Source organism: Abramis brama, assembly GCF_963993115.1.
Source record: "Abramis brama genome assembly, chromosome: 7".
NCBI classification, from domain to species: domain Eukaryota; kingdom Metazoa; phylum Chordata; class Actinopteri; order Cypriniformes; family Leuciscidae; genus Abramis; species Abramis brama.
This window is the reverse complement of record NC_139969.1, coordinates 18,420,418-18,440,117: the sequence shown is the minus strand read 5'-3', so window position 1 is coordinate 18,440,117 and position 19,700 is coordinate 18,420,418. Positions and strand designations below refer to the sequence as shown.

The 19,700-nt window shown below is 37.1% G+C and overlaps 2 protein-coding genes across 2 annotated transcripts; both read right to left on the bottom strand.

Moving 5' to 3' along the window:
* Positions 1–199: 199 nt before the first annotated feature.
* Positions 200–7,969, bottom strand: e2f5 (E2F transcription factor 5). Its single transcript, XM_084120442.1, has 8 exons — positions 7,693–7,969; positions 4,701–4,810; positions 4,355–4,516; positions 3,725–3,833; positions 3,264–3,552; positions 2,500–2,634; positions 2,339–2,377; positions 200–1,608 (listed from the first exon to the last, which is right to left on the bottom strand). Exons 1-8 carry the CDS (start codon positions 7,831–7,833, stop codon positions 1,499–1,501), a joined length of 1,095 nt encoding a protein of 364 aa, XP_083976568.1. The 5' UTR covers positions 7,834–7,969; the 3' UTR covers positions 200–1,498.
* A 164-nt stretch (positions 7,970–8,133) lies between these two features.
* lrrcc1 (leucine rich repeat and coiled-coil centrosomal protein 1) lies at positions 8,134–19,659 on the bottom strand. The gene is made up of 20 exons (XM_084120143.1): positions 19,549–19,659; positions 18,883–18,972; positions 18,576–18,781; positions 18,367–18,432; positions 17,543–17,710; positions 16,858–17,027; positions 16,592–16,741; positions 16,248–16,447; positions 15,482–15,656; positions 15,237–15,385; positions 13,123–13,327; positions 12,144–12,283; positions 11,795–11,996; positions 11,341–11,526; positions 10,957–11,131; positions 10,699–10,862; positions 9,386–9,594; positions 9,063–9,200; positions 8,847–8,982; positions 8,134–8,633 (listed from the first exon to the last, which is right to left on the bottom strand). The coding sequence occupies exons 2-20, from the start codon at positions 18,924–18,926 to the stop codon at positions 8,523–8,525; spliced, it is 2,994 nt and encodes a 997-aa protein (XP_083976269.1). The 5' UTR covers positions 18,927–18,972; positions 19,549–19,659; the 3' UTR covers positions 8,134–8,522.
* Positions 19,660–19,700: the final 41 nt, after the last annotated feature.

Here is a 19,700-nt window from a genome sequence, read left to right as displayed (position 1 = left end):
CAGATATTCGATATGGGCTTTTATGGCCCATACTTTTATTTTTTGAGAAAATGGCGCACACGAGAGAAGGAAAAAACATCAGGCCCTAACTGAGCAAAAAACTTTTCAATGCTGTATGTGAAAATTTTAGTAAAAGAAAGAGACGGGGGGAAAAGATTGAGAGATGTACTGAAAATAAGGTAAAATAGGAATTGATGGATAGATTTTGACAACCCAACAGAATGCTTTATGTGTGTTATATTGCAGTGTTACAAACAAATACATTTCTTCTCCAAGACGAGATTCCACACAAAACATAAATGATCACAATACTTGAGCAAAAGCAAGTGTTTTTTTATATATATATTTGTACATATATAAAACTTTGGTTAAAAAAGTGCAACAGAACAAAAACATTGCTCTTGATTAGAAAACCTATACAGAGAAAATAAAGTTACTTACAATAATAGAAAAAAAACTGCATAAGGCACAATCTTGTGGAATGTATAAACAAAGATTATCCAAGGCAGTTTAACATCTTTATGTCCTCTAAACCAAGAACACTGCAATTATATTAATTCCCCTTTTAAATTAGGTAGGATTGCAATTTGCAATAGGATTACAATATATATATATATATAAAAAAAATCTAATTAGCATTTCACAACAAGGTGAACAACATAGTAATATTCCAACATGACAGTCAGTTCCAAAGACAAACAAAAAAAACTCCGGTGTAAGTAAACTCCAATATAAATATGCACAGTTGAGTGTCAGTGTTTCTATCAATAGACTACAAAACTAACCAACATACAAATAATTAGTGTTGTGATTAAATAGTTAGACAAATAATCAAGCCACTCAAATGTCTTTGTGTGAGCTGTTAAATTATATCATACATTTTCATGTCACATTGTAGAGCTCCTGCTTACAATATGTGCTAAGAAGATAAAGTTAGAACCCTTTATAAAGTATCATGAACAATAAAACAGGGTGGCACAGAAAGGGCAAAAACAAAGAACAAAAAGATGATCTTAAGGCACATGTTCCAACAACGTGTCACGTTTTGGTGGTTTTAATTTCTCAGATTACATTTAAACTGCCCTCCATTTACCTTTATGAATTACACCATCACTCATCAGGAACAATGAGTGAAGTCACAAAACTGAAAACAAACTAACGACTGTATCAAACAAAATGACAATAGACACACAAGTGTCTAAAGTTTAGGTGGGAGGAGTTTCTTTTCTTCTCACTTCCTCTTAAATATTAGTCATGGTTGAAGGCAGACAAGAATTGCAAACCTAAGCTAAGGATGAAATGTAAATGAATGTGAAACTGAGTGCAAGCCAAGGTTCAAGGAGCAGGCGCTGAGGCAGGAATGCAGCCGTTGGCAGTGGGGTGGGGTGGGGTGGGGTGGTGGGGTGGGGGTGGGGGGGGGGGGGGGGGGGGGGGTACTCATTACCTTTGCTTTTGTCATATGAAAGCAAGTGTCGACCGGTGTGGCATGAAACATGCTTTAATAATTAAGAATCTGCACATCAAAAAGGTCACAGACTCCCTCGTTGTCATCAAGGTTGAAATTGTAATCCACACCAGGGTTAGGTGAAAGTCTTAGCAAGGGGAAAACTAGTGGTAAACACACACACAAAAAAGTTAGCACAGAGCACAGATTGAGTTCATCCAATATGCATTTACAAAAAAAAAAAAAAACCTCACAAGAAGTATCAGTCCATACATTACTGTTCAAAAATTTAAGGTTAGTATTTTTGAAAGAACTATCGTATGCCCACCAAGGCTGCATTTATTGATATACATTATAAACAGTAATATAGTGAAATATTATTACAAATTTAAACAGCTGTTTTCTATTTGAATACATTTTAATAAAAGTAATTTATTCCTGTGATGGCAAAGCTGAATTTCCAGCATCATTACACCAGTCTCCAGTGTCACATGATCCTTCAGAAATCATTTGTATATGCTAATTTAGTGCTTAAGTATTTCTTATTATAGACGTCGAAAAAGGTTGCACATAACAGCGATCTCATTACTGCATAACAGGGATCGATGCCATAACACAACAAGCCAAAGGCAAAAGTGATAGAGAAAAACTGGCAAGCATAGGAGAAAGAAGCCTTGAGAAGAACCATCGCTCAGCTGTTTTGTCAGGAGTCAGGACAGATTAAAAAGATTTATATGCACTGCTAGCTATATGATTAATTGATGAGGTCAGCAGTGAACTGCTTCTAGTCAGAACAAATATAACCAAAGGTGTTCTGTGTGGCCACAAGAGGGCTGTGCAGAAGGCCAACACTGACACAAATAAATGGCTGGAAAATATTTTTGAAGAACTTACCATCTGAAGACATCAATTCATCAATGAGATTAGAAACACCTGGAGGAAAAGGGAAAAAAGGCAAGTGTAAATTAAGAGATGCATCTCCTTGAGGTTCAATTAAAATTACAAAAATATCACACTATCATTTTTTTTTGTTGGTATAATGGAATCCATGTCACCTCCTCTCTCATCCCTCATTTCTTCCAGCATGGACTGCAGATCCTGACCACCCATGTCCCTCTGCTGTTCTTCAGGTCCACCTAGAGAGCCCTGCATCAGCAAACACTGACTGGCAGGAGACTCAGGGTGGCATTCTTTATAAAAAAAAAAAAAAACATAAATAATTTAGAAAAGAGGTAGAAATTGTAACTAAAAACATTAAAATACAGTATAAAAAATATCATATACACTACAATTCAAAAGCTTTTTTTTTTTTGGTAAGTTGTTTTTTTAGAAATTAATTTATTATTCAGTCCAAAGTGTTCTTTTGAACTTCCTATTTATCAGAGAATCCTGAAAATATATATCAGTTAAAGTTCAACATTGATACATTTTCTGGATCATCAAATCAGCATATTAGAATAATTTCTGAAGGATCATGTGACACTGAAGACTGGGGTAATTCAGCTTTGCCATCACAGGAATAAATTACATTTTAAAACAAATTAAAATTGTAATATTTCACAAATTACTGTTTTTAATGTATATTCCTTAGCAAGCATAAGAGATTTTTCACCAAATAAACAACCACCAAACTTTTGAATGGAAATATATATTTATATATGTTCATTAATATATCTTCTCACATATATTTAAAGGTGATGCATGTAATTTTTTCATTGTTAAATATATGTATTTTTTTTTTACAATCCAATGACTGGTGCTATAAATATCAATCAGGAATATCAATCAATAAGGAATGGGGCCAGTATGAAAGCAGTACCCATGTGCATATCGGGGGACGTGGAGGACGGAGTGAGTTGGTGTTCTGCAGCGGGGCTTTTGAGCGGCCCACGCTTCAGATCATCACAGAGATCGGCTGAGGAGATGGGGAATCTCTGCAGCGCTGCTGGAGTACTAGGAGGAGTCGGCATGGCAGAAATGTCATCTAGAGGCGGGACGGAGACAACAACAGGCTTGGAGCAGCTCGTCTCTCGGTTTATCAGCATCACCTGGATGGGAGCCGTGTGACTTCGCAAGTTCACCTGGTATTTCTTCTGACCATTGTGGCCCTGAGTCAACAAAAAATCCATGGAGATTATATACAGACAAAATCACACACAAAAAAGCAAATGAACACCTTTTACATATAAATGTACAAAACGAAAATGTTTTAATTAAAATTTCTCAAACGGTTTTCAAAAAAGATAAATTATGCACAATCTCAAGGTTGGTGTAACATACCATCTCCGGCACTGGGACCTCCAGTTGTGTCCCTGATGGTGCCATGACAGCTAGAAGAGTATCCCCACCAAACGCATCACATATGTCCTCATGTGTCACATAGCTGTATGTATACAATGCTAAGGAACATATACCAAGGGCTAATGCATTTTTTAATCTCCAAAAATTCTCTGACACAGATTTTCTCAGAGGAAGGCAATATTTCTGAGAGAACACAAAAGTCTTGAAAGCAAACTTAAAATAAATTAATATAAAAAATATTCCTCCTATATTTTTTCCATAATCATGCCCCCTTTAGGGGCTTCGTACCATGACAGTGCACGTTTTGAGATGGTTGAACTGTACATAAACCACTTCAAGTTTAATCCAAAGAGGAATAACTGGTGGGGTGAGGGTTGTGAAACTCAGTATACTAGAGACTGGAAAGACTGGACTAGGGCGACTCAAATACCCAACAAGGACCAGGAAGGATAGCATTCAACATGTAATTATGTGCACTCCTCCGACAATGGCGTTTTCTGGGACTGTTAATTACCTGGGGAACCACCCAAAAATGGAAGAATATCAGACAAGAATACGGAAAAAGAAAAACGCAACTATTTCTGGCTCGTACACTGACAGTAAGGATATCTGCAGCTGGAGGAGTCTTCATTCAAGTGCTTGATGCTTTGTTGCAGACACGCTTTCTGCATGTCCAGCTCTCTCTCTTGAATCTCCAGATCAGCAATATTAGCCTTGAGAACTTCCACCTGCTCGAGAACTTCCTGAGGCTGGCAGCCTGAACTCTCCCCCCTAATTGAGATAAAGCAACTGCATTAGAGAATTACGCAACAGAAGTATATCACACTGAGCATGCATGGTGCAAAGAATGCACACATTACAAAATACATATAGAGTATAATCACATAAGGAAAGTAATTTAGATAAATATAGTGTCAGGTAGCACATGGATAACTTTCTTAATCTTTGTACTCACTTCCACTGAATGGTGTTTTTGGTCTTTTTTTCAATGAGCCCAATACCTTCCAGAACATTGGTGATGTCGTAGATTCTCCTCTTCTGCTTGACTGCCAAACTGTCTGCAGCCTATGAAAATAACAATGTCATTATCAGAGACTGTCCAATCAGAAGAGAGGAACTGGCTATTTAGGGGACCAAAGGTCATTTACAGCTTGTAACAACAGCTCGGGTTGTTGGGATATCACAGTAGCTCTCAACTGTTATCAGAGGAGTACGAGTGCCATCATGATAAATATGGGCAGGTGTGCTAGAGCTGGTCAAACTGACCCCACTGTCCTTGTATGATGGTTGATGGGAATATAATGGAAAGTAACAAAATGTACATGTACATTATGAACACTACACACTTTGGTGTCCCATTTTATTTTTAAAAGCAGAGACAGAAATGCTCATATATTTTAAAAATAACCGAACAAATAAAAAAACTGGGCTAAATTAATTACCAAATAATTTAAAAAAAACAATACACTGTTACCACAAAAAATAAAAAAAATAAAGAAATTCTTTAAAATTGTGACCCCAGAAATAACTAATTTTCATTATTATCATATAGGGATTGTCAAAGTTTTTTTTTCTTTTTTTTTTCGTCATCTACTGAATATGCATGTAGCCCCACTAGACTTTTACGGAAAAATTTCGTTTGGTCCCCGGGGGCCACTCCCCCCCCCCCGCGCTGGGCCCCCCCAAACCCAAAAAATGCAGTTTTTCCTAAATAACTACCTGAACCGTGGCACCGAGGATGAAGAAATTTTTATGGTATGTTGGTCTTAAGGGCCCACATCAACCTAGCCCATAATCACTCATTTGTGATTTGCGCCCCTCCCATAAAAAATGAAAATGCAATATTATTCTGCTTTAATCGCCCCTATCTTCAGTTGAGATGTTCAGAACTGCACCATATTTCATGTGTATGATTAACCTGACATCCTCTGGGGGTATGCTAAGTTTCGTAGAATTTCATCCATGGGGGGGTATAAAATAAATTCATTTATGTGCACATTTAGTGACTGTACACTCATCGGCCTGTAGATGGTGGTGTTGAGCGAAGGGTTGCTGGTTTAGGATGATACTGTCACTAAGGTTGCCAACTGTCCCGAATTAGGCGGGACGTCCCGCATTTTGGGCCTAATTTATTTGTCCCTTGCGTGACCTCCCGTGTCCCGTTTTTTGACAAGCTGATAAACCACTGACTGATACAACAGCAACAGCAGCAGTGCTGACCACGACACTTGAGAATGATCACCGACACCTGTCATCATCCAATCACAGCTTTTTTTAATCACTGTTTTGAGACAAATCATTGTTTGATTTGCGAACATCCTCTGCCGTCTGGTCGCTTCCGCTTCAAGCCGGACTCGTCTCGCGCTAACGGTAATTTCCTTTCACTGTCCACGTTTTGATTTCGGCTAATCAATTTTGGCGAATGCAAACAACGTGATTATTGGTCATGAGTCTAACATCCAGCCACGCAAGAAAACATGTAATCTACCTGAGGGAATAATATGCTCAAAAAACATTTCTGATTATTATTAATGTTTTAAAGCTTTTAGAAAGTACATAGAAAGCTTTTGTAACATTATCTTAACTGTCACTTTTGATTAATGTAATGCATCCTTGCTGAATAAAAGTAGGCAATTACTTTCTTTATTTTTTTTCCCAAAAAATAATCTTACTAACCCCAAACTTTTGAACTGTAAGCCTAGTGTATAATGTTAAAAAAGCTTTCTATTTTAGATAAATGCTGTTATTTTGAACTATGGTTTGTTTGTAATGTGACTTTTTTCATGTATGACATTAAAATTATTTTTAGAATTAAATACATAAATAGGTTAAGCAATACAAATGTGTTTATGTCTGATAACCTTTTAAACACAAACTTAACTGCAGACACTGAAATGACGTACACTGTGTGATACAGTACAAATATTTTGAGTGTCCCTCATTTTCCTATAAATAACCACGATTGTCCCGCATTTTCCTTTTCTGAAGTTGGCAACCCTAACTGTCACACACACACATGCAGGAATACAAACAAACGCAAGCATGCACACACACTGACATCCACACGCACAGACACACACCCATACACACACACATACAAATCCACATGCACAGACACACACGCGCACACACATGTACGCACGCATACATACACGCACAGACACACACACACACACAGACAGACATGCACATACTACTACTTTTTTTAGGTATATACATAAACACGCAATACAGCCAAATTGCTCCACGTCATTTCTTTTTGTGGAAAGTCAGTGCAGGCCTGAGCGGCGGTCATATTTTGTACCGCCATGCGGTACATCTAGTTTTTACATAATTTTGCATTCAAGCAGCCCTGTTACTCAAATGTATAAAAATATACATTAAAGAAAAAAAAAATCTATTATCAATATCAACACACTAACATCTGATCCCAAACTAGTTAGACCCTACTAGATTTTAACAATAAATAGTTATTTATCAAAATCCTCTTTTTTTATTTTTTTTTAATTATTAAGCACCTCCCATTTGTTGATTTTTTTTAAGAGATTATGGCCCTATTTTCTACCATTTTAGCGGAAAGTAGCAGGTGATTAACCTAAAAAAAAAAAAAAAAAAAAAAAGTCTCCATAGAATTCACACAGTGCTGTGTCTCTGCTGCCTCAAGCGTCAGGTAACAAACACCTGCTGCGAGAATCCCACGGGGTTCTGTTCAAAAGTCCCTCTGACAATAACACGCCATTTCTGTTCGCTCTTTAACACTTTTAATTAACTACGAGCCAAACACTTTGTAATTCTGTATATAAGAGCCTCAAAACTCGGCGAAGGTTCACTCAGGTAAAAGTTTCTTTGTGTAATTCCTGACAGACGTCCTCACTGAACAACCTGCCGACTTTCATTCATTCACTTCGTTCATTCATTCCGCCACTCGTAATTGTATTTTAACCCACCACTTTGAGATCGAGCACTCCATCTTTGGCCTCTTGAAGCAGAGAAACGAACTTGACTGTGAGGAGACCCAAACTCTTCTCATGGCGACTGGACCCGTTCGGTGTCGTGTGAGAAAAACCCGCGCTGTTCGACTCAGCCATACCATCCAAACAAACGGTGTAATTCGAAAACACCCTCTTTGTCCCGTTTAGAGATATGGAGGTCGACCTCAGTTTAGCTGGTGACGGTGAGGGGGAGCAACAATCATCTCTTGCATTTATTTACCTCAGGCTACACTTCTACTACTGATGGCTCGGGGGTTTTTAAATGAGAGGAAATGACGTAGGATTACTGTTACCATGACAACGTCTCCACTTGAGCGTTCCAGAAGTCTGTGCCAATAAAATGTTTCAAAAATGTAATGTAATTCTCCAAAAAAGAAAGCACACCGAATACGGAATAACAACGAGTTTAGAATTTAATTACAATTTAAACAGTAAATAAAAAGGCGCTGTTATATTAAAAGTGCATTTTATGATGCTGTATGTTTAAGGTACAACCGTTTTACAAAAAAAGTATATATACACCAGAAAATATATAAAATATAATATTATTAATGTTTTATCATAAAAAAAAAATAAAAAAAATCACAGTTACAGTCAGTTCACATCCATTTAGTATTTATGCAATGTGAAACAAAGCCAAAAAGGCTGGACTCTCATAAGTACAATAATTTCAGGATATGTTCATGTTGGCAGGCAAACTTAGGGACATACATGACATAAGTCTTCTTATATAAGACATAAGGCATCTTCAAGTAATTTGTCTTTTGGTTTGTAATGGTAGGAGGTCAGAAGTCTTTCAGCACTTGTGTGAGGCGTCTCATTTTCTCCTCCATTACCCTTTTATTACTCTCAGTTTCCTCAAGCAGCTGGCGCATTTCCTCCTCCACCTGGAGCACCTGTAGTTACAGAAAAAGAAATTTGGACTAAATAAAGAGTGCTGTTCAAGCATCAGTCATTCATCAGGACATATAATTAAAAACAACTCATTCTACGTCTGCTCATTTTAGTCAAGCAGTTTGTCTGAACGTGACAACACTAGCCATATGAATGCAAATACGATGAATCAATACATAAATCAATACTGAAATGATAACTTGTTACAGTGGTACCTTCTGATTGGCCTTTTCTATCTGTTTCTGTTTGTCATTCGCAAGATGAAGTAGTTCCGCCTGATGGGAAGCTTGTAGAGTCTCCAGTTGTCTACGGAAGGCATCGTCCACAGAGTGAAGCTTCTCCACTGCCGCTCTAATAAATCAATAAATCAGTTTTAATGTATCAAATCTATACTACATTGGCCAAATTAGGACCTGCTGCCCATCTCATACCTGTGTGCTTGTGATGCTTTGTCCCTTTCCTCCAACAGCGTTCTCTCTTTGGAATCAAAACTGTCCTTCATTCGCTTCACCTGGCTCTCGAGCCTGTTCAACAGTTCAGCCTTTTCCTGCCATTTCTTACTTGAGGCCCTGCAAAAGTTTAATACATTAGTGTATTTTGGATAGCTGTTGAATTTAAAGGATTATATCTGTGTGATGGAGTGCAGCAGACATCAGCCTTTAAAACAACAACACACTGTATTGCGCAATAAGTCAGGGTTACAGCTTGGAATCATAACATATTGGTGATTACGATAAAACCTATTATTTCATACCTGTATGTGTCTTTAACCTCATCAAGCTCCACCTCCTTATCAAGGAGCTGTTGTTTCAGCTCCTCCTTCCTGAGACTGAGCTGCTCCACTGTGTCTCTGAGCTCCACTGCAGAGGCCATCTCGTCCTCCAGCTGCTGCTTCAGCTTTCGCTGGTCCTGCACACTCTCGTCACGGAGTCTACGAATCTGCTCATCTCGTTCCAGCAATGCCTAGAAGAAATATGTCAGAACAAAATGAGTCAGGTGATGAAAACTGGCAATATTACACATTAGATTTTGTATTTAATTCATTCAATTAGCACTAACTTACTAAATTACCCTCTTGTCATTACAAACCCGTAAGCCCATTCATCTTTGGAAAACAAATTAAGATCTTTTTGATGAAATCTGAGCGATTTCTGTCCCTCCTTAAACAGATGTGCAACTGACACTTCAAAAAGTTCATAAAGAGATCATAAAAACTAATCCATATTAATTAAGCGGTTTAGTCAAAATTTTCTGAAGAGACACGATCACTTTATACAATGGACAGATTGAATTTTTGCTTTTATTCACATATAAACATTTATCAACTCACATATCAGTTGTGGTAAACGGAAGATGTGCGAGAACCAAATTAGGTTCATTCTCGTGTTACGCAGCATGTATGAGCTTCTGCAAGAGGTTTGTTCTCGCACGTCAAGCAGGTTTGGTTGAGTTTTCTTCTGTTTATGTTCGCTGATCAATGTTTATATGAGAATAAAAGCCTAAATTCAATCTGTTCATCATATAATGCGATTGAGTCTCTTCAGAAAATTTGGACTGAACCGCTCCATTCATATGGAAAAAAGATCTTCATTTGTGTTCAACAAAAGAAAGAAACTCGAACAGATTTGGAACAACATGAGGGTGAGTAACTGATGACAATTTTTGGGTGAACTATCCCTTTAAGCCTAGTCCCTGACTAAAATGCATTATTGAGATTTTTTTAACTCAAAACAACTTGCACTGACATATCTTGAAATAGAGACTGCTTTCAAAAACATTCAGAAAAACTTACAGACCCAAAACTTTTAAACGGTAGTGTAGATTTTTTGATAAAAGGAATGTCTTACCACAGGATCAATTAAAGATGTATTGAGAAGCATTTTGAAAAGTTGTACTGTTTAACTTCAAATGTTGTCTTATAAAAATGGCACTATAATGGCACTAAATATGATTAATTAATAAACACATCATGCAATTGTAATAATTCATTATTCAAAAAAATTATAATCAATTGACAGCCTTAATTTATATCTTAGATTATAGTTTTGTGAGTGAGTAGGACTTCACCTCTTTTAGTTTACGAATTGTCTCTGTCTGGTCATCAACAATCTTAGCTTTAATCCTGAGTGCATCATTGTCTCTCTCATTCTGCTTCTTCTGTGATTCCAGTTCGGTTAACAAAACCTCAATTCTGGCCTCCAGTCGACCACGGTCCTGTGCTAAGGATGCACCTAAGCAAAAGGACAAACAAAAAACTTAGTTCAAATACAAAAGACTCCATCTGCATCATCTTTTCTTTAAGTTTTCTTAAAGTTACGGATGTACCTTGCTGTGCAAGTTCCTGGCCCCAGATCTTCCTCTCTGCCCGTAGTCCATCTATGACAGACTCTTGAGCAGTTAGCTGGGAGATCAGCTTGGATTTGTCCTTCTTCAGTAGCTCCACCTGTAGGTTAAGTCGTTTATCATCCTCTAACCTGGATTCCAATGACTGCACACGGGTCTAACATGCAAAAACAGAGCATAATGTAATTTATGAGGCACTTCCTAAGAACTGATTAAAATCACAACCATTCGATAATAAAAAAAGAACATCTGGCTACATTTCTAGACATGTATGCGTTGATGTATGCATGATGATGTCGATTTCTATGAAGAACAACAAAATCAAGAACTTGTATATTTTTTTGTAAGTAAAATATTTGGTCTTACCTTGAATTCAATGGCAGTTTCTTTTTTAGCTTTGAGTATCTCAGTAATTCGTGTTTTCTGCTCTTTTACCATAGCTGTGAGTTCCTGCACCAGAGAGGCTGACTGCTTCTCTTTCTGCTGAGACTGGCTGAGGCTTGACTTTACTTCTAAGAGTTCAGCAGACACCTGATCAAACCCCTCCTTGACCTAGAAATCACACACACGTTGGAATTCCATGTTTTATGGGGACTTTCCATAGACATAATGATTTTTATACTGTATAATAAAAAACTGTATATTCTATCCCCTGACTCTAAACCTATCTATTACAAAACTTTCTGCATTTTTACATTTCAAAAACAGCTCTGCTGTTTTCAAAAATGTTCCAAATTTTTTGTCCCCATTACACACACACAAAATATATATATATTTTACACTATTCAGACTAAATATGTTACCTCAGATTTTGATTTACCTCTGAGAAACGCTTTGACTCAATGGTGAGAGCAATGCGAAATTCATCCTCTAGAGCAGCATACTGTCTTCTAGAATCAGTGATCTTCTGTTCCAAATCAGCCTGTTTCTGGGCAAATCTCTGCTCTGTCGCCGCCACCTCTTTGTCTACAGCCTCCTTAAACTCAGTCCCACCAGGAAGCAGTCGGGTTGCAAGCTCTTTCCTGTCCCACAAAGTTAAACAGTCAAACAGGTGCAAGATGAAACAGTTGAAATTTCCTGTTTTGTAAACGAATTTTTTTTTCAGACAGTTTCTCTTACTACGACTAAGAAAATGATCATAGACACGATTCCATGTGGTGCTTGTGTACCTGTGCATCTCCTCTCTGGAGGCCAAAAGTTCATGCAAATGCTGCAGCTTCTCTTTGTGCTGTCGTGCTGATGCGCGGAGTATTTCAACTTCCCTTTTTAAGGCGGATGCTTTATTCCCTAACTCCTGAGTCCTCTTCATCTGAAATAATATAGCAGGTCATTTAGCAGGTTTTGAAGACTGTTTTTCTGCTCAAGTGACACTTCAAGCAGCTTTCCAATGGTAGCCATTCAAACACATGCAAAAGGTCATGTGTAAAATATTCCTCTCAATTCAAAGGATTCAAAATGTCAAAAGGAAATTGGAACATGTTTGCAATTCAGCCAAATGCCTATATATATTTATTTGGGAGCTGCTTCTTTAACCATCCCACAAAAATTGCTCTTTACATGGCTAGTATGTCAGTGTCATTCTAGTAAGTAGGAACAGTTCTTGTTAGGTCAATGAAGACTGGATTCATGGTTCAGACATGAACCAAGTTAACTCTTGAACCTTGTAGATCATACACTATATTGGAGCACTCAGTTCATGCTATGGAAAATATGAGCTGTGTTCGAAATTGCCCCCTGTACCCTCATTCACTATTCTCTACATTAGCCTACTTATATGGTCTACTTGAAGGAGTGAATGAAAACGAGCGAGAGAATTCGGACACTGAGTGTGCTGGAAGGGCTTTTGCATAGTTTGTGTTCCCTGTTTAATAATCATTTGAAACTTAATGAAAACATGTATCTTGATATCTTGTCATGGAAAACCCTTAATTAAACAATGTAATAATCAATTTAAAAGCAATGTATACCTGTATGATATTACGCTGTACCCACATTGGACCAGCGGTTTGGAAAATGGAAGGATGATGCGGGAATTCATTCGGCACGACCTTCACAGTACATTATGGGTATTCTCTAGCCGTTGAGTGTACATCGGTTGTATATGGGGGGGATTTTGGACACAGCCATGGGCTGCAAATGTTACTCTACCTCTTCTGCATGCTGTTGTTGCCTAAGAGCCTCAGCTTGGGTCATGCTGTCCTTCAGACTGTGCAGCGCCCTCTTGTGTTGATCTTCCCTGTTGTGCACCTGCTCCAGCTGTTCTAACGTTGACCTGTACCTCTCCTCCAACTCCTGCAAACGAGTCTGCAATCCTGCCCGATCAGAGCGCTCTTTTAACAACAACTCCTTCAGCCTAAAGGAAAAAGACAGATATCATTTCTCACAATATTTTTGAATAATCATTATTTTTTACCATGCATTCGTGTACACCACCATTCATAAGTTTGGGGCTGGTAAGATTTTTTTATGTTTTTGAAAGAAGTCTCTTATGCTCACTGAGGCTGTATTTATTTGATGTATGTTTTGTAATTTACACTGCCCGGCCAAAAAAAAAGGATTTAAATAGGCAAATGCTTAAGAGTCTATGATTGAATTATTATTGCAGAGATTATCATGTTTCTAGTATGTTGTATGTATGGTATGGTATGGACTGTGTGAAAATTATTCTTCATACTCCCTCCCAACCATTCTTTCACAATTTGAGCCTGATGAATCTTGACATTGTCATCCTGGAATATGGCCATAATGTGTCTTCCTACATGGTTGTTTAAGAAATGAAAAGCTACACTCTCCATCAGCTAGGGTTAAAAGATCTGTTCCCAAACATATAACATGCTAGAAACATAATAATCACTGCAATAATGATCCAATCATAGACTTTTAACCATTTGCCTATTTAAATCCAAACAGTGACTTTTTTTTTTTTTTTTTGGCCAGGCAAAACAAAATGTATTTGAAAATGTAATTTATTCCTGTGATGCAAAGCTGAATTTTCAGCATCATTACTCCAGTCTTTAGTGTCACATGATCCTTCAGAAATCATTCTAATATGTTGATTTGTTGCTCAAGAAACATTTATGATTATAATCCATGTTAAAAACAGTTGTACTTCTTATATATTTATTCTTAATATATATTCGTAGCATTTGAAATAGTAGCATTCGATTTTTTAATGCGTCCTTGCTAAATAAAAGTATTCATTATAATATAATAAAGTGTATTATTAATACCAATTTTTAATATTGACATTACAAATTCTGAACGATGTATCAAAGTGTATTAAGTGATGTATCAAAGTGTATCAAATTTTAATTACAATTCTATTAAATTAATTAAATGGATTTATTGACAAAGTTTATTGATAGGACATTACAGAGATGACTGATCTGGAAAAGTATGGGCAACAGGTTTGGGAAATTAGTCAAAAATCGATTTCAACCGGATTCAAACACACAATCTGCATTAGCACCAAGGCGCAACATGTCGCCATTACCGACTAGGCCACAGCTCCGACACACTGCACTATAGCAAAAAGTGAATTACACATTAAAACTTCTGTTTGATGACATTTCAGATATGACACTGTCATATTCACTGTCATTTACACACACTCAGCAGATAAAGAGTTAACAAAACAGATACTGGACAGTGAGGTGAGAATCATTAGCAGCAGAAAGCTACAGGGCTTGTAATTAGGATTGATTGATGATCTGCAGCAGACATGTGCCTGTCACCATGACTTTAATCTCCATTATAATTACGATTTATCACCAGGGGGAGTGCGTGGGCTATAATATTGGAGCACAATATCAGGGCCATCATCATGCCACAGAAACTGTTGTGCAGGTGGGATGGCAGAGAGTCATACATCAGGGTCTGCAGTGGTGTCTCTGGAAACTTCTAATAAAATTTAATTATACTCAAGTGTACTCTTCAGATCCAACATTTCAGCTGGAGCTGACACCAATTAGGTGCAATACGTCAAGCCAAACATTCTCTACAAACACTTGGACGGCTGGAGATTGTTAAGATGTCCTTGATGGGAGAGAATGTTTAAATGAGTGAGATAATAGGTATTGCAGCTAATTGTGTTCATTCATAAAATAAAAAATTAATAAATAAATAAATAAATAACTTTGTCCGCAGTAAAACTCTTAATTGGGCTGCTCAATTTGCATTCACATTTCATTCACATTCAAAGGCATAAACATAAAGAGACAAAGAGAAACTATCCATTTTAACAGAGAACTGTTTGTCCTCACCTGTCTGTGGTGTGTAAGGCCAAACTCTGCAGGTCCTTTTCCTCGCTGGCTTGAGTCTGCAGGTTCTTGACCTGTTCGGTAAGTCTCTTTGCAGCCTGCTCTGCCTTCCAGCGCCGCTCCCGCTCCTGGTCTCGCTCTTCCACTATTGCCTGCATGTAAAAACACAAGCGCTTTACTCTTTTTACATCTACAGTTAGCTTAATAAAAAAAACATATGCTGGACCTGAACAGTGCAGTTTGCATACCCTGTAGGTTTCCTCTTGAGGTTGAGTTGAGCTTTTGCTAGGACTTGCCTTGATGTTTTTGGGGCCCTTTTTTACAGACTCTATGGTTTCAACAGACCCAGAGCTCTGGACTGATGTCCTCCTATGGGCACCAACAGCCAGCTTCGTCGACTTCTGCTTCTGTGTATTTGTCACACTGCAATGGAAACAAAATCCATTTTGGACTAGTGAGAGATAGTAGATAGTAGAACTTATGGAAAATATTAAATATGTATTTATTTTTTTTACATTAAATAATAACTATATAAATATAAATAATTTAAATTAACATAAAGATGCATTATTGTATGTATTCAAATATTATTGCTGTAACTCATCAATAGTAGCTCTCTCTAGTTCTGTGCTAATTGTAGTTTAAGTTTTGATGAAGCTAAATGAACTTTGTGACAGTGTAATCATTCTTGTGTACAAGCAATTTTAAGTGGGAGGAGCTAGGATAATTTATAAACTGCCCCGATTACTGGACTACTGCAAAGCCTTTGTTAGATGCACCATCCAGTCTTTTTGTATTGGGTAAGAATGCAGCAAGTAAATATTTTGAACAGCCTCTCAAATCACAATTCAAGGCCTGTGCTGAAGTAAACATTATTACATTATTAATCAAATCCAGTAAACTGTAATGAGAAGTGTTTGTGCAACTGAAGTCTAAATTCTCAAAAAAAACACTCGAAATTCAGTTTGAGACCAAGGGCACATATACAGTGTATATGTGTACAAGTTACTTCACCTTTCAGATTGTTTGGATTTGGTGTCCTTATACAGTTTTTTCCCTGCAGAGCCTCTGGGATGAGACAGGATTCTGGAATGCCGTTGGTTCTCTTTTCCACTGTCACATTCGCTCTCTGATGTCTGATCGGTGTCTCTTTTAGCTTTATGTACCACAGAAGGTACAGAACTGTTGGTGTTAAAGCCAGCCCCTGTAGGGATCTAAGTACAAATGTAGAATTTGTACTTTTTGCTACATTTTGAAATGTTAAATTATCATTCATAAAAAAGAATGTTAATCTATTTTATGAAAATACTGATAATAATGATAACTGAAATTTAATAATACATTTTTACATAATGTACCTTCTGAATTAGATGGGAAACCTGCTGCTCTAGTTTTTTAATTCGTTGCTCATTTTCTTGATTTTCTGCAGCTGGTTTTCCGCCTCGTTTCCGAAACTGGGTCAGGACTTCATCAATCCGTGGAGTAGTGAGAGGAGCATCTGACTTTGCCTTCATAATAAAGAAACACTCGAAATAAGCATGTCTCACTACCACCTCAGATAAATATATAAGTTAGTGTTAGCTAATTAAAAAGCTAACCAAAAAGTATAGTAAAAATATTTTACCAGTTCTCCATTAACACTGGTGTCTGATGAAATTAGAAACTCAAGAAAGTCCTCAAGACCAGGAACATCCATGGGACTGTCCTCTGCTAAAGGAGATGTATTTCCAAGGCGATCTACTCCATCTAGTGTGGTGACTTGATGCAGAGATTGAAGAACCATTTCCCTGTAGCCTAAAACATATGAAGAAAATACCAGTGATACTAGGGGCCAGATTCACTAAACAGGGCAAATTAACATGAGAGCGCAATTCCAAAAAAGCACTGATGGGAGTGTAAAGTTCTGCGCGTGATCTTACGACACGCAAATTAAAGAACACAGACGCAGCTGGATCTTTTCCACAATGACGCAAATTAGCGTCTGGTTTAGGGCCTGCTTTTTTGGGGTGGTAAACAATGGCACAAATACCAGTAAACTGACAAGTGCAATCCTTAGTAAATCTACTTGCATGATTCATTTAAATACTCTCCTCATGTAAATTTTGTGTGTGAAAGGGAAACTCCTACAAATGCATATGCAATAAGGCCTAACCCTGTCTGTAGTAAACCCTGACAGTAATTTTTTAACACCAAAAGAGGGTTTGCACTGGCACAAGCTGTTAGTAAAATTATTTATTTTATTTTTTTCTCACTATTTTAGACCTTTCACCACATTTCATTACATGTCAGGAGGACTTTTTCCAACAAACCTGGCAGCGAGCAGACTGGATTCTGTGCACCTTCCTTGCTAAGAGTAACATCTTTCAGATTCTGCAGTCCCACCATGCACTGCAGCAGGTGGTTCATACTCTCCAAACGATTGCTGTGGAGCTGCAGGTACTTCAGTTTGTATTCCGCTCCATGGAGATACAAAAGACCTAAAACCAGAGCAGAGAATGAATACACAGTTGTCTAATTGTGATCTACACTACTGTTGTTCAAAAATTTAGGATCAGAAAAATGTTTATTATTAAGGTAGTTTTATTCAGCAGGGATGCATTAAGTTGTTCAAAAGTGACTTTAACATTGTTAAAAAAGATTTCTACTTCAAATAAATTCTGAAAAAAATCCTAAAAAAGTCCTGAAAAAATGCTTTTTACTAAAATATTAAGCAAAACAACTGTTTTAAACATTATTAGTATAAAACATTTAAATGAGCACAAATTCTACATATTAGAATGATTTTAGAAAGATCATGTGAGACCGAGTAAAGGCTGTTGAAAATAAAGCTTTGCCATGACAAGAATACATTACACTGTAAAATATATATAAAAATCATATTAGTAAAGTATATTCACTTTTTTTTTTAATTGCAATGATAAAGTATTTCACCGTTTTATTGTATTTTGGATAGTAAAAAAAATTACGAGCATAATGGTGAGCATAAGAGACTTCTTTCAAAAACATTTAAAAAATCTTACCAACCCAACCAAACTTCTGAATGGCAGTGTGCATTTCTTATCTTGAGAGATCAGAGAGCTAAAACAAACTACGCAGGAATTAACATATTTGATGGAAATGCAATCTAACCTACCAGTTAGGTCATTTATTTGATTGTAGGCCAAATTCAGTCTTGTGAGGTTTGTTAGTCCATTCAGTCCTGAAATAAATCCATGTATTGATAAATCATACACAATTTTGTTTTACAAAACATTGTTTTACAATAAAAAAATTATACTACAATGCTAAAAAAAACAAAAAAACATTCTTAATATTTTCTGCCTCAAAAAGTGTGAGCTTTACCTTCTACTTTAGAAATTAAGTTGCAGGACAGGTTTAGGGTGCGCAGAGAGGACAGGGAAGCTAATCCTTCAATACAACAGATGTGATTGGATGACAGGTCTAGATGTCTTATGTACCAAGCTGTCGTCAAGCCCTCAATCTTAGTGAGGCGATTGCAGTGAAGATTCAAGGATGAAATGCTGGGATTCAGATGGACCTCTAGTAGACTACAAATAAATATCTTCAGTGAAGTCACCATCACACACTACTGTACTTATACAATCCAGTATTGATAGTCTAAATCTGAAGTAGAATGAGTTAAACTCACCTTGAAATATCCTTATCAATTAGACAGAGCTCTCCAACCGCCATAACGAAGCTACAGACTGACTGAGAACAAGCTTCTGTCTTTATCAACCTGTCAAATATAATATGCAATAAACCCACAATAACTGGGGTGTCACATGATCGAATATGTCACAACAAATTCGATGACAGTGACGGAGCACATTAACCACACAGCATTGTGTGTTATTGTTTCATATCTATGCAAGTTACAATGGCGCAACAAAATGTCCCTTAATCGAAATAAATGTTACATTGGGTCAATGATTCAGATCACGAGGATTAAGACGAAGAACTGCGGTAAGTTAACGTTTCCTATGTTTAAAACTCTTAAAGTCCGACAGTTCAGCACTTGACAACACAACACATAATGTAAACAAAGCCCAGCCTGATCGTTTACAGACTTGATTATGCTAATAACAGACATATTATCCTATTAAAAGGCATGTAGAGTTGCCAGGGTCGTATAAAAGTACAAAATTGTTAGGTAAAGCATTAATTTCAAATGCAAAGTGCTGTGACGTTAGTTAGTTTTAACGTCAGTTCTTCTTCTGCTAGCCTCGGTTTATTTTTGTTAATTCTACAATAACTTCGTCTCCATTATGCTATAATTAATATGTATAGAAGGCAACGTATTACTATCACCTACCCGACTTGTGGAAAACTTTAACTGCATGGATAGGATTTAAAGCTTTCCATTATATTTTACCGCTGCAAAAATTAAAAGTCCCGCTTAGTCTTAATTCCCACTTCCGGCCTTGTACGTAGTCACTTCCTATAGGCGTGAAAGTCAAAAAGCTG

Excerpts from the sequence above, each read along its gene's own strand:
- e2f5 (XM_084120442.1), bottom strand. The coding sequence starts at position 7,833 with ATGGCTGAGTCGAACAGCGCGGGTTTTTCTCACACGACACCGAACGGG. Across the intron at positions 3,834-4,354 it reads GAAGACTCCTCCAGCTGCAG|ATACAGCTATGTGACACATG; the intron begins ATATCCTTACTG and ends AGCATTGTATAC. Across the intron at positions 1,609-2,338 it reads TGAATTGATGTCTTCAGATG|TTTTCCCCTTGCTAAGACTT; the intron begins GTAAGTTCTTCA and ends GTTTACCACTAG.
- lrrcc1 (XM_084120143.1), bottom strand. The coding sequence starts at position 18,926 with ATGGCGGTTGGAGAGCTCTGTCTAATTGATAAGGATATTTCAAG. Across the intron at positions 17,028-17,542 it reads TCCAGTCTGCTCGCTGCCAG|GCTACAGGGAAATGGTTCTT; the intron begins GTTTGTTGGAAA and ends CATATGTTTTAG. Across the intron at positions 15,657-16,247 it reads AAATCCAAACAATCTGAAAG|TGTGACAAATACACAGAAGC; the intron begins GTGAAGTAACTT and ends TTTCCATTGCAG.